Source organism: Colias philodice, chromosome 22 (assembly GCF_061535455.1).
Source record: "Colias philodice isolate Cphi_HAF_F1 chromosome 22, ilColPhil1 Martin Lab GWU primary, whole genome shotgun sequence".
NCBI lineage: Eukaryota > Metazoa > Arthropoda > Insecta > Lepidoptera > Pieridae > Colias > Colias philodice.
This window is the reverse complement of record NC_143107.1, coordinates 7933908-7947105: the sequence shown is the minus strand read 5'-3', so window position 1 is coordinate 7947105 and position 13198 is coordinate 7933908. Positions and strand designations below refer to the sequence as shown.

The window sequence follows — 13198 nt, the reverse complement described above, 5'->3', positions numbered from 1 at the left end:
TTTCGAAGTCGGTTAACAATAATTCCATGCATTCACAATAACGCATTTCACACGTAAGTGCGCGTTCGATGCGCAAGCGCACACAGTATTTTATAACGCGCTAACAATCTTCGCAAATAACTGGATATTTTTAGATTCTGCCCATTTAACTGCAACTGCAGCCACGCTAAATAATTAAACAACTTTACCTTCTTAGGTAGGCATGTTTGGATATTTTTAACGGTTCTAAAACTATAATTTTAATGTATTTTTCTATAGTTTGTAAATTATTGTGAACGACATGGACATTTAGCCTTTAAATTATTTAGTTTACTTTAGTATATGAATGTAACAAATAAATAAAAATCTTTATATAACTCACGATCTGACATCCATAGAATTGAATATAGGTACCTACTTGCACAAAGAAATTCATAAAAATCGGCCTAGCCGTTTCTGTTAAATTCTAACTAACTAGTTAAACCAGAAGGTTAGATTTTATATACCTACCTAAATAGTTAAACGAATGGAAATCTAGGTATACTAATAATAAAAAGCTGAAGAGTTTGTTTGTTTGAACGCGCTCATCTCAAGAACTACTGGTCCGATTTGAAAAAATCTTTCGGTGTTAGATAGACCATTTATCTAGGCTTATATATCATCACAATATAATATCATCTCGCTGACCAACAGGAGCGGAGCAATATGGGTGAAACCGCGCGGCACATCTTAATCATTCTCATAAATTCATGATACTTTTACATTATTTTTTTTTTCTATTCTGAACTTTACTCCAAGATTGACTCCTTCCTTATCATAAATAGTAACAACACCATGTATGCTAATTGTCGATTTTCCAAGCGAATAACCTCAAATAGGGGTAAGTAATAACATGTGTATACATAATTCTTATCACGAACAAACAGACAGTTCGTATCTAGTTAAACATATGTTGTTGGGGGATGGTATGGCTACTGTTTATTTTGCACGCCTCATAAGCGAAGCGTTGAGGTGGGTACTACTGTCACTTCGCGCAAAACATCTGATTTTTCAAACTTAAAATGTCTTTATGTATCATACATTGCACTTGTAAGATAATACATACACACATATATTAAGAAAAAACACTATTTTTAACGTTCATGATATTTTTGATGTCATTTTTGTTATTTAAACTAGTTAAAAAACAGTTTAAAAAAGTTCTGTCTTGGACGTCCGTGTGTCTGTATGTGCGGATCCTTTTTCTTGTTAACACGATAGCGACCGAAATACTTTACTAATCGAGTCTTTTTTTTTCTCTTACGCTTGAGTATGCTCAGGAATAGAACCCTTTCATTTTTCAGGGTCTGATTCGATGTGGTTTAATTGTTATTAAATAAACAAAAATAATAATTAATAAATATTTATTAAAAAAAAATTATGAGGCGTGCACTTTTGGATTTTCCAAATTATTTTTGTATTTATTTAAAGAAATATTACAATAAAGATATAAATATATATTTGTTTTAAAGGTCTTTTAAGGCTATCATTTATAATGAAGAGGATTTTTTTTGTATGTGCCAATTATGGTCCGTAACTGTTGAAGCGATTTTGAAAACATTTAACAAATAGGCACTACATTATATTTTATGAGGAAAATAGGCTGAATTTTCTAACAGTTTGAAGGGCCTTTTATACCACAACAATCTGATGTTATAACCGAAAATAGACAAAAATTAAATTACTTATTGAAATATTAAAGAGATTATTCTTCCTTATAAATCCTCAGGGGCCGTATTATGACCTCATATTTCCAGACAGATTACGCCGTGAATTGAACTGACAGGCAAATTCAAATTAAGCGCGTCACACACGGTGAAGATACTATAATATTTTATCTTAAGATACTGTTATATTTTATATTACAGTATCTTAACGCATCCGGTATCAGCGTTCGGACCATCATTTTTCTTTTTGTCATTGCGTACTAAGACTCCTGTAGAACCGCCATCCTGTTACAAATGACGCGAAAAAATTGCGACGCAATAACCAGCCATGGTTCATTATGGTATTATATGAATTTGCCCGTCAGTTCAATTCACGGCGTAAACTGACTGGGAATAAGAGGTCATATTAGTAGGTAGGTAGTTAGGTACAGCCCCTGTAATCACATTTGTACAGAACGAGTAAATCTTTTTTAAATACCTACATAAACAAACCTATAAAATTATGTATATTTACTCTAACTACGTGTTAAATCGACAACCTCCATTTTCAATGTCGGTCAAAGCTTTTTTATTAAACCGTCTCGTCTCAAGGCATTCCAGGGTTTTTATAAATATTAGTAAAGGGACCACCACACAGATTTTATTGTTACGTTAAAGCGGTAGCTTCACACCTATATACTAAATTGCTTTACCGATACCGACGGATTTTGAACTTCTGTAGGTAAGCTACTGTTATATGGTCGTAATAATGTGTGGTAATTATTTTGAAATCTGTTTGTCTGTTTTTGCGTGAACGCTTTATATATTATCGATAAAGTTTTAGTTTTATCAGGACATAGTTTAGGTTTCAAAATGTAAAATAAACAAGCATGTTTTTAAAATGTTTGTGTAGGTATATCACGCTAAAGACCAACAGGAGCGGAGCAATGCGGGTAAAACCGCAGGGCACAGATAGTATAAGAAATCTAAAGCTGTGCTTTTTGTTATTACAATACCTATAGGCACACAAGTTTCCTACAATGTTGCGGTTTCAGATATATTTATTTGTCAATATTTTTATCACGGCTTCTCGTAGTAGTTTTAGAGCATTCATTTCTATGCGCACTGCGATGCGGCTACCGCAGACCGCACAGTGCGCATAGAAATGAATATTACATACATAATTGTGCTTGCGGTCAGCCGGACGGCTACCCGCAATGCGGCTGCCGGCTACCCGCATAGTGCGTATACGCTCTTAGGGCCGATTTTTTAATCCTTGGTTTATCCGTCCAATATTATCCAGTATTACACGATAATATTAAAATGTCACGTAAACTGTCAAATACGGGCAATTAGAATACGTTTTTGAAATGGTAGTTTAATACGTTATTCGATGAATAAGTTTTAACCAAGGATTGAAAAATCAGCCCTTAGAAGACAATTTTCGACAATTTTGAGTCCATAATTTATAATTTTCATATGCAATTTCAGTCAAATCTGATCATTAGTTTTTCCGTAAAACCAAAAATGATTCACATCAACATAAATTTTTATTTTCAAAATTAAATTAAACACATGTTTATCAAAGAATTCTTTTAGAAATGCTTTTAAATCATCATTTTACATATAAATTAACTGCCACCGGTTTGAAAAGCAGTTTCTACAAAAACTTTAAAAATATTTTAGTTTCTTTGAATGTAAGTATGTTTGTGTGTGTAGGTACCATGTGTACGTTGTGTGTGTGTGAGGGAAAGAGAAAGAAATATAAAAAAGTGGGAATTTGTAATGTAATTTATAGTCAGTTTAAAATTTTAGTTTTAACATCATACATTTATGTTAATATTAGGTACCTATGCTTATATTAAAATATATGTTTATGTATGTTTATCCGTTGTCTACTTTCCATAGTACAAGTTTTGGCTCGTTTGGGAGTCATTTTGAAAGTAAATAAATATTAGATTTTTCTCTAAGTTCGATGTTTAGAAATTTAAGGGCCGTTTGAGATTTATTTATGTGGTAATATTATTTATAGTAGGTACATTATGATGGGAAACATTTTTCTTCAATTATTTTACCTTCGTTTTAAATTTACGGCGTAATTAGACGAATACATATATAATACTAGCTGCGCTCCGCGGTTTCACCCGCGTGGCTCCGCTCCTGTTGGTCTTAGCGTGATGATATATTACCTATAGCCTATAGCCTTCCTCGATAATTGGGCTATCTAACACCGAAAGAATTTTTTCAAATCGGACCAGTAGTTCCTGAGATTAGCGCGTTCAAACAAACAAACTCTTCAGCTTTATAATATTATAGTATAGATTTAACATAGCTCCATAGTCCATATACTGAATAGATATGTTATACATATCGAATAATATTATACTGAATAGGTAAATTGAATTTATTATCTCTTATCTATAGTTATTCAGATTCTTTTCTAAGCTAGACGTAGGTAGTCGTATCAACATAATTCATATACCTATCTCATAAGAACTATAGTTTAAGATTTCTTCTTCGTTCTTGAATCCTAAATATTGACTTTATCACTAGAAATATTTTAGAGGCGCTTTACGAAGTACAAAAAACTATTTACCTCCGGTTTGAACAGCCGTTTACAGAGAGGAGCCGACAAGAAATTGTAGTTTCTCAGTTCAAATCATATGAATTTAAAATTTAATTTTTTCATAGTTAGGTATGCCAAAGAACTGTGTTTAGTTTAGTTTTGTAATATTTTTACTATATAGGTATAAAACGAGAGTAAATAAAATAATAATTACGAACTGGCCAATCAAACAATTTTAAAATAGGTATATTTTTTAATATCAAGTATAAACAGATCTTTAGGAACAGTTAAATTATTCGTCCATGGTATTACGCATAAAGTTGTAGATTTGCTTACCTACTTAGGTAATACTTAGCCTTGGTGGGTAGGGCAATATGTACCTAAGGTTATGATTCAGGTAGAAATATAATACAATAATTACTTGAATTATTCTTTAAAATAAAACCGGCCAAGTGCGAGTCGGGCTCGCGCACAAAGGGTTCCGTAGCAGCAAATATAATAAATTACAGTTAAATCAACCTATCTCAAAAACTATAAGAGATACTTTGATCAAACCAAAAATCGTTGAAAGAGTTAATTAGCATGCATCACCTCTATTTTTTTTAGAATTTTATACCCCGTAGTTATAAAAATAGAGGGGGGGGGACATACTTTTTACGACTTTGAGAGCTGATATCTCAAAAACCGTTCACTTTAAGAAAAATGTTTTTTAGAAAACTTTATATCATTTTAAAAGACCTTTCCATTGATACCCCACACGGGTATGTACATCGAAAAAAAAAATTTCATCCCTCAGTTACATGTATGGGGGGCCCCACCCCCAATTCTTTTTTTTACTATTTAGTGTCATATTTTTGTAGCGGTTCATACAACACATATTCCCATCAAATTTCATCACTGTAGTACTTATAGTTTCCGAGTAAATCGGCTGTGACAGACGGACAGACGGACAGACGGACATGACGAAACTATAAGGGTTCCGTTTTTGCCATTTTGGCTACGGAACCCTAAAAATGTATATAAAAATAAAATAAATATGATCTTGAGGTTAAATGAGAGTTAAAAAAAGCTTCCAAAAATCTAGAGTACCTAAGTAGGTAAACGTTTTTAAAGTTTAGATTTTTCCCCTACCGAGGAATTTATCTAGAATCATCATCTTCAACATTCAAAACACCTATACTACACTGACATTGAAAATAAATCAACTAAATAATATACATTAGTAAAAAAGGGAAGAAAATACTAGGTACGTGTTGGCTCAAATGTTGTTTAAAACGTCGGTTAAAAACATTGGTTAAAAAGGAAAGTTTTATATCAAACTGTCTGTTTATCCAACAAATGAACCACGCAACGGATTTTAAAACAGTTTTCACTATCACGTAGGTACCTAGATATTTTGTTAATATGTCGTGATTAAATAACTGAAGTTTATTTCCGACTAGCGGTCCGCCCCGGCTTCGCCCGTGGTACCTACATATTTCGCAATAAAAGGTAGCCTATGTTCTTTTTCAGGGTCTAAAGATTGTCTGTGCCAAATTTCATCAAAATCAGTTGAGGACATTCCGATGCTACGAAAATTAAAAGAAAACTATTCACAAACATTTAAGTAGGTAGGTAGGTACCTACCTATGAATATACATTGTACGTGAAGCGCATGACCACGTTAATTTTTAATTTTTAACACGCTTTTATTCGTTTTACCTGTATATTTGTTTGTAGCCGACTCCTTGACTCGATTTTGATTTGAATTCAAACTTTGTACCTACTTACACCTATCAAGGCTCGCTGACAATGCAATAATTTCATGAGTTTATGCGTTTTGTTTAGTTTTTTTGACTATATTAATTATTATGATATCTATTTACCTACCTTTTAATATAGTTAGTATCAAGTCATAAATACTTTCGTCCTTACATAGATAATAGTAGATATCTAGATACACAAGTCGGGTTGGATAACTAATATATATATAGTATTTTTAAGGCTTAACTACACCTGCTGTTAAACGGATAATTATGTAACTAAATAAATTGTAATTAAATTAAACTATTATTTTGATCGATGCTCCGTTAACAGCTGTTAGGCCGAGAGCTGGCTGGGAAATTTGTTGCAAATTTATTTTCTGTTTTTTAGTTTTTACGGTTTTTATTCAATTTATCAATCAATTTATAATATTCAATTTATAAACTGAATTTCCGCCCGCGGCTTCGTCCGCGTATTAAAGGTAAACCGGCATAGTTCCCGTTCCCGGGACTCCGGTTTAAAAGCTATCCTTTCTCGGGTCTCAAAGTATCTCTGTACCTACCAAATTTCATCTAAATCGGTTTAGTGGTTGAGACTTGAGGTGTGAAGAAGAAGCGAAGATTCAGATAAACCTACTTTCGCGTTAGGTAGTCATACTTAGATATTAGATAACGTACCAATCTAGTATTTTATATTCATTTTAATGTAGGTACCTACACTGAAAACAAGCCACTTGTCCCGCGGGCTTATTACGTTCCTCGGTAAAGGTGTAGCTTTCAAATTGAAGCTAGGTACCTAATGGTACCTACCTAATTAGTAATTACATATCTACTTATCAGTAGTTTTTCAGTATAACTGTAGCAAACAAAAAAAAACAGATATTTCCTGTCTATAATATACCTAAGTTTAGATAAACGGCTGAAAAAAGTGTTGTATTTGCGTGAGTGATATAAGTAGGTAAGTACCTACTTAAATGTATAATATAGGTGTTATTAATTATTCCTGTCTTTTATCATTTATTTTTAAAAGGATATTGCAATAACAACTTTTTATTAAGGCTAATAATTGATTAGGTCTAGACCTTGTTTATGGTCTAATAGACTTTAATTACTTTTTTATAAAATAAAGAAAGTGAAGCGCGTCCAAGCAAATAACAACTATGGTATCTATACTTACCTTTACCTATAATGTTAAAAAATGTTGTGACGATTCAAAAATGCTTTTATAAGAAGTCTAATTGAATAAATAAATGTTTGTTTGAGTTTATAGGTAGAAGAAATTGTATTAATTTATCTTATATATAAAATTCTCGTGTCACAATGTTAGTCTGCATACTCCTCCGAAACGGGTGGACCGATTCTCATGAAATTTTCTGTGCATATCGGGTAAGTCTGCGAATCGGCCAACATCTATTTTTCATATGTACCACGGGCGAAGCCGGGGCGGACCGCTAGTAATTATATAAATAGGTATACCTTCATTAAATTTATATTGAAAGATCATTTATAGATTTTTACCTAGGAATGTCTCAAAAAATATATTCACGCAAAGTTAAAATCAGGAATAAATCACGTAACCCCAAATCGCGGGGGTTGCATTAGCAGAAATAATAGCGGGGTTGAAACGATCCCCGTTTATAAATCAATCAACCCCCCACATTACGTTTATTGGTTAAACTTCGAGATTGGATGGATTTTGGATTTTTGATTAGTATTGTTTTAGAGAAGTTACGGTCCATTTGTTGATTGGAAATGTTTGTTTCTTTTTGGATAGATGCTGATGTTTATAATGAAAGGCGTAAATGCGTATAAGACTTTATTTGGATTCAAAATTATTTACCTATTTGATAAAATAAATTGATAGTAACTTTTGATCATTAGATTTGTGTTAGGTACTTATGTGAAATAAAATAAATATCTAGGTAGGTATGATTCAATTTTGGTAGGAATAAAACACAGCGTGTACCTATTTGTTCTCAAGTTAAAAGTACCTAGATAATAAGTAGTAATCAGTTTATTCCCAAAAAAACATCTTGAGCAAACCTGTACCTACCATACAGATCACCTATGTACAAGAAAACGTCTTCATAATTCGTCGGTTAAATAGAAAAATGACGTTATTCAAAAAGTACAAATTTTACAGTACAACCGTTTGAATTTTTTAGTTTCATTAAAATTCGTTTTTCTATAAAAGTGTTATATTTACATAGAAGTGTCATATATCATTTAGAAGGTATTTACGAGGGGATTTAGGTGGTGTGTGTGTTAATTATTTATTTTTGAAATAGAATCATTTCTAGCAAGAAGTGTCTTTTTTCTACATAAAAAAAAAATATGACAAGCACGGATTTTCTAAAAAAAATAAATTCATAATGGAAAAATTGTTTTATTAAGTGAGTTTATTTTACAATTTGAGATCTATAAAGGATGACACATCCACTTAAAATTACTTATAATGAAATAAAACATTTTAACAAACCCCTATCTTAAAATTAACACTGTCTAATTATATAAATCAATGGCTAGAATATTATTGAGATCAAACTTAAACTTAAAGCTATTTTTTTAACATACTTAAAAAAAATTGTAAAAAGAAAAGAACAATTAGTTTCAGTAAACTAAAATAAAAGTCTTCTATTAATAAAAAGTTTTATCTAAAAATCAAATAGAGGTACCATTATTTTGATTTTTAGTAACAATTAAAAATCCAAAAACAAAAATACTACCAAAAATATAGAATTAAAGCATTAACTTAAAACTTCAGTCTCTTCTCAATTAAAAGTAGTCTAAAATAAACAAAACTCTTCTAGAAAAATAACAATGGTAAAATAGAAAAATATCAAAAAACAATGAAGTCACAGATTTTCATAGAAGTTTTTATAAAATCTAGGTATTATATTTTTATCTATAAGTGTAAGTATACCTGCTTTCTTACCTTCAGATACAGGTAATTTTGACGAATACAGCGGTTGTAATTCTGAACTAAAATTATTCTTTTTTATTTTGCTAGCTCGAGTTTTGACCATTATAGTTTTGAAGCTATCTTCTTTATAGGAACACTTGTAAAAGAATCGATCATTGTGAATTTTCTCCACTCTTATAACTTTAATATCCCCCATTTTTACCTTTTCTCTATCTTCATTAATTGAGTAATTTGATCCAACTCCGTCTGCGATTTTCTTAATGTCAAAGAAACTTTCATGATTTAGTTCATGGACTCTGTATGGATTTCCTTTTTTTTTAGCGGTTCTAATCAAAGTAATATATTGTTCCGGGACGTAAATAGGTGCGGATTTCAAGGATCTTGAAATATTACGCTCTATCACAGAATGTGCAGAATCTCCTTCATTCTGTGAGTGGCCCTTTATTAGAAATTTGTGGGTAATAGCCGTCAAATTTTCTAAATTAGTGACTGCATAAATATACATTGCAATCATATATTTATTTTTTTGTTGCCCACAACAGTTGTCGCTATAAAATATAACTTCAAAATCATCCTTAGTATTTTCTTGCAGGCTTCTTAAATAACTTAAAACGCAGGATCCAATTTCATTGACTCCTCTTCCGCCTTCACCTTCATGCCAAACGTAACAGTTCACGTCTTTCGATCCAAGTTCGTAAATAGTAAAGTTTAGAACATTTAGTTTTGAAACATAATAAAAATTAGAAACATCCCCTCTTGGACACGGCATCACGGCTTGCAAATCATATACGGCAACTATGCATTTTCCATTGGTATTTTCTTTATCGAACTGTTTTTCTTTTCTTACTAAATCTTTTTCTTCTAGATGAGAGTCGTATTTGGCTTTTAACGGCTCTTTATCTTCTGCATTATTATAAAGCCGCGTATAAATTAAGCGCGGCAAACCATCGAACATTGGCGCGCGTTGCGGCCGCGCACTATGTAGACGGGATCGCCGCGCGCGGCGACGCGAACATTGCCGCGCTCGAACGTGCCGCGGGGCGATCCGCTCGCTGTCGGTTTTTGAGACCGCATCAAAGGAGCTTCAGTCGTTCGCTCGCGCGCCGTGTGGACGGTTTGTAGTTTTGGAGATTTGGCTCGCGCGGCGTATATGTAAAAATGGACAACGAAAAGTGCCGTTTGTATGGTGCTAATGAATTTTTGTGGAACAGCAAATCCTCCCAATGCCACAATAAATCGCTGAGGTATGATGCGTGGGTAGAAATCAGTAAGAAAATGGATATACCTATTCCTAACTTGAAAAAGAAAATGACTACACTTTTGGCGACCTACAGAAGATATGTTCGTGATGGATCGCCTGCCGCGCGCGGCAACTACGTTCAACTTAAAATATATCTACATATTGGCTCGCGCAGCAAATGAACGTCAACTCTGGTCGAACATTGGCTCGCGCGGCTGCCGCGCTTAATTTATACGCACCTTTAGCTGCGCAATCCTCACATTGATCCTTTTTTGGAGACCAAAATGAAATATTGAACTCTTTGGTAAATATATTGTAATATATTTGATAATCAGCATGAGGAACATTTTCTGTACGATATTTTGTAACATAGTCTCTATGTAATTGTGCAATAGAGAGACCTCCTTCAATGTATTCCCGGCTCGTACTAGCTCGACAGTAATGACTTTCAATTCTAGGTATAGAATTGATATGTTCTTTAATCCCATCAATAATTGCAGTGTCAAGCTTATTGTGTTTACCATGCTTGCCTCTTTTGTCATCTTTCAGAAAACCCCCAACTACAGAGTTTTGCATTGAAATTACTGTTCTAATCGGTCTGTCTGATATACCCAGAGTATTTTTAAAAAAAGTCTTACAAACTCGAATTAAATCTCTGTCAACTTCAAAATTAAATGCATGATTATAATCTTTTCTTGTACTTCCTTCGCGAATATATCTGTACTTCGGTTTAATTGCAGTTACATGTTTATTGATAAATTGACGTTGCTTATCTAAATCTCCCAGTTTCCAAAAATTCATAAAAATAAGTTGCCTCTTCTCCTCACTAATCTTGTTATAACATTTCAGTTTACATTTTTCAGTACATGTTGGTTTCATTTGTCTTTCTGGCATTGGTTTTTGTGACTTCGATGTCGATATATACGCTTTTCCACAATTTCTTAATAGCTTAGCTTTATTTTTTCTCCATTCTTCAGGAACAGCTTTTCTTTTTCTGCCCTTCTTCGCTTTATCATTTCCATCCTGAACTGTATTATCATTAATTGTAGCGGTTTCATCCTCCGAAGATGATGACACTGCAAGATCTTCGCGTAGTACAAAATCCGGGTCATTATCTGTATCGTCAGGCGAGAAGTCATTTTGACTATCAGGTATGGAGTTGGAACAACTATCGTCATCATCAGAGGATATATCCGATTCCGATATTATTATATTGCTTGAAATCTTGGAATGGAGAACGTCAGTACTTTCTTCTGATACTGAATCACTTACGGGAGTTCGCACAATAATCCTACTAGGCCCAGGTTGATCAATCGGCAGGTATGGAGTAATTTGTGAATCCGAAAAAGAATTTTTGCTAATAAGATTCGACGTCTGAACATTGTTATTCAAATTATTCAATGGAGTGCGTATGGAATTAAAATCAGTTTGCAGTGGCTCTACGTTAATAATCTCGCAAAATTTGGATGTGGATACTATGTTTGATGGTTCTATATTCTCTGTAGCTGAGATATAGCCCTGGACAACTACTTCAGATACGTTAGTTATCTGTTCTTCATTCTTCTCAAGATTATTTTCAGAAAGTCCCTTGGACATAATCATTTTTATCATTTTTTCACCACGCTTCATCCTAAAACAAAGAATTAAACTAATCAAGCCAATTGATGTAATATAATTTTAAATTGTAAAATATGATTTACGTTTTGATACCACGTCTGCTAAAACAGACACAAATAAAAAACCGGAAAAGTACGAGTCGGACTCGCTCTTGAAGGGTTTTAAGAACCTCCAGGTAAATTTAAAGACCTATCCGATTAAATAATTCCGTTTTTCGGTTTACAGAATACATCTACCTACAAAGTTTCAACTGTGTAATCCTTATAGTCTCGGAATAAAATGGCTGTGGCATACGAGACAGACAGACAATCATGACGAATCTTTATGGGTTTCGTTTTTTTGCCATTCGGCTACGGAACCCTAAAAAGTATAATAAATATAAAAATGAAATAAAAATTATAAAACAATAGAATCAACAAATCCTAATCCTTACTAATATTATAAATGTGAAATTTGGTACAGACATAGTTTGGAACTTGAGAAAGTACATAAGTAGGATAGTTTTTATTAAAAAAAAAAAATTATTCCGGACATATAGCGCCCTCTATTGGTCAAAACAAAATACTGCCGAAAGTAACTTTTCCCCGCGAACGAAGTCACGGGCAAAAGCTAGTAGTATAATAATTATTAACTTGTACTTTTAACGCTAAGATCTCATAAAATGCGTTTAATTTTACAAGATAAACGACATTTCTTTACAAAATCCATACAAAAAGTATTTTTAATAAACAAACACAGTCATATTAAAAATTATGACATTTTTCTGATAAACTTCATGCAACTAAATTTGCAAAAACTATATAGAAAAATGTAATTTGTCCAAATATGTCATGTTTCACTAACTCCATTTCACAAAACGTAGTCACATTTTAAAAAATGACCTTTTTCTATTTAAGATATTGTCATAGTTGGAGTTCAATTTCAAAGTAACAAGGTAATTTCTCAAAGAAATACATTTTTCTATAATATTTCTTACCTTTTATAGTCTTATCCAAACACAATTTTTTAGAAATGTCACTTTTCTTCAAAAACGCACGTGTGTTCAGTGTCGTGGCCGGTGGCAAATGACAGAGGGACATTTTTCTACAATCAAAATGGCGGATGACCACAGAGAATCGAAATGACACTTGCGACATCTAGTGAACTTAGCGTGAACTTTTTAAAGTGTCGTTTTTACATATAAAAGAATCATATAAGTAGACTCGTTTTAGGTGATAATCTTATTTTCCAAAAAATTTGAAAAATGTCATTTTTCCATTTAATCGACGATGGTGTAAATAAATGCAATAAAAAATACATCAATTTCCAAAACCAAAGAGCTGCACTATTAGATACGCTATCCGTCAGTCCTCGGATCACAGACACAATAGAAAATCTATTGTGTCTCGGCCCGATCGGGCCGCTCGGTGGTCAATGGGTTAAATATAAGGTCACACGTTAGTGTCC

General features: G+C 32.8%; 2 protein-coding genes across 3 annotated transcripts in view; both read right to left on the bottom strand.

Moving 5' to 3' along the window:
• tup (LIM1_Isl and LIM2_Isl domain-containing protein tup) overlaps positions 1 to 13198 on the bottom strand; it is a 66800-nt gene that overhangs the window by 52562 nt on the left and 1040 nt on the right. The window lies entirely within an intron of this gene.
• LOC149478538 (uncharacterized) lies at positions 9816 to 13016 on the bottom strand. Its single transcript, XM_089709393.1, has 2 exons — positions 12729 to 13016; positions 9816 to 11765 (listed from the first exon to the last, which is right to left on the bottom strand). The coding sequence occupies exon 2, from the start codon at positions 11762 to 11764 to the stop codon at positions 10280 to 10282; it is 1485 nt and encodes a 494-aa protein (XP_089565519.1). The 5' UTR covers position 11765; positions 12729 to 13016; the 3' UTR covers positions 9816 to 10279.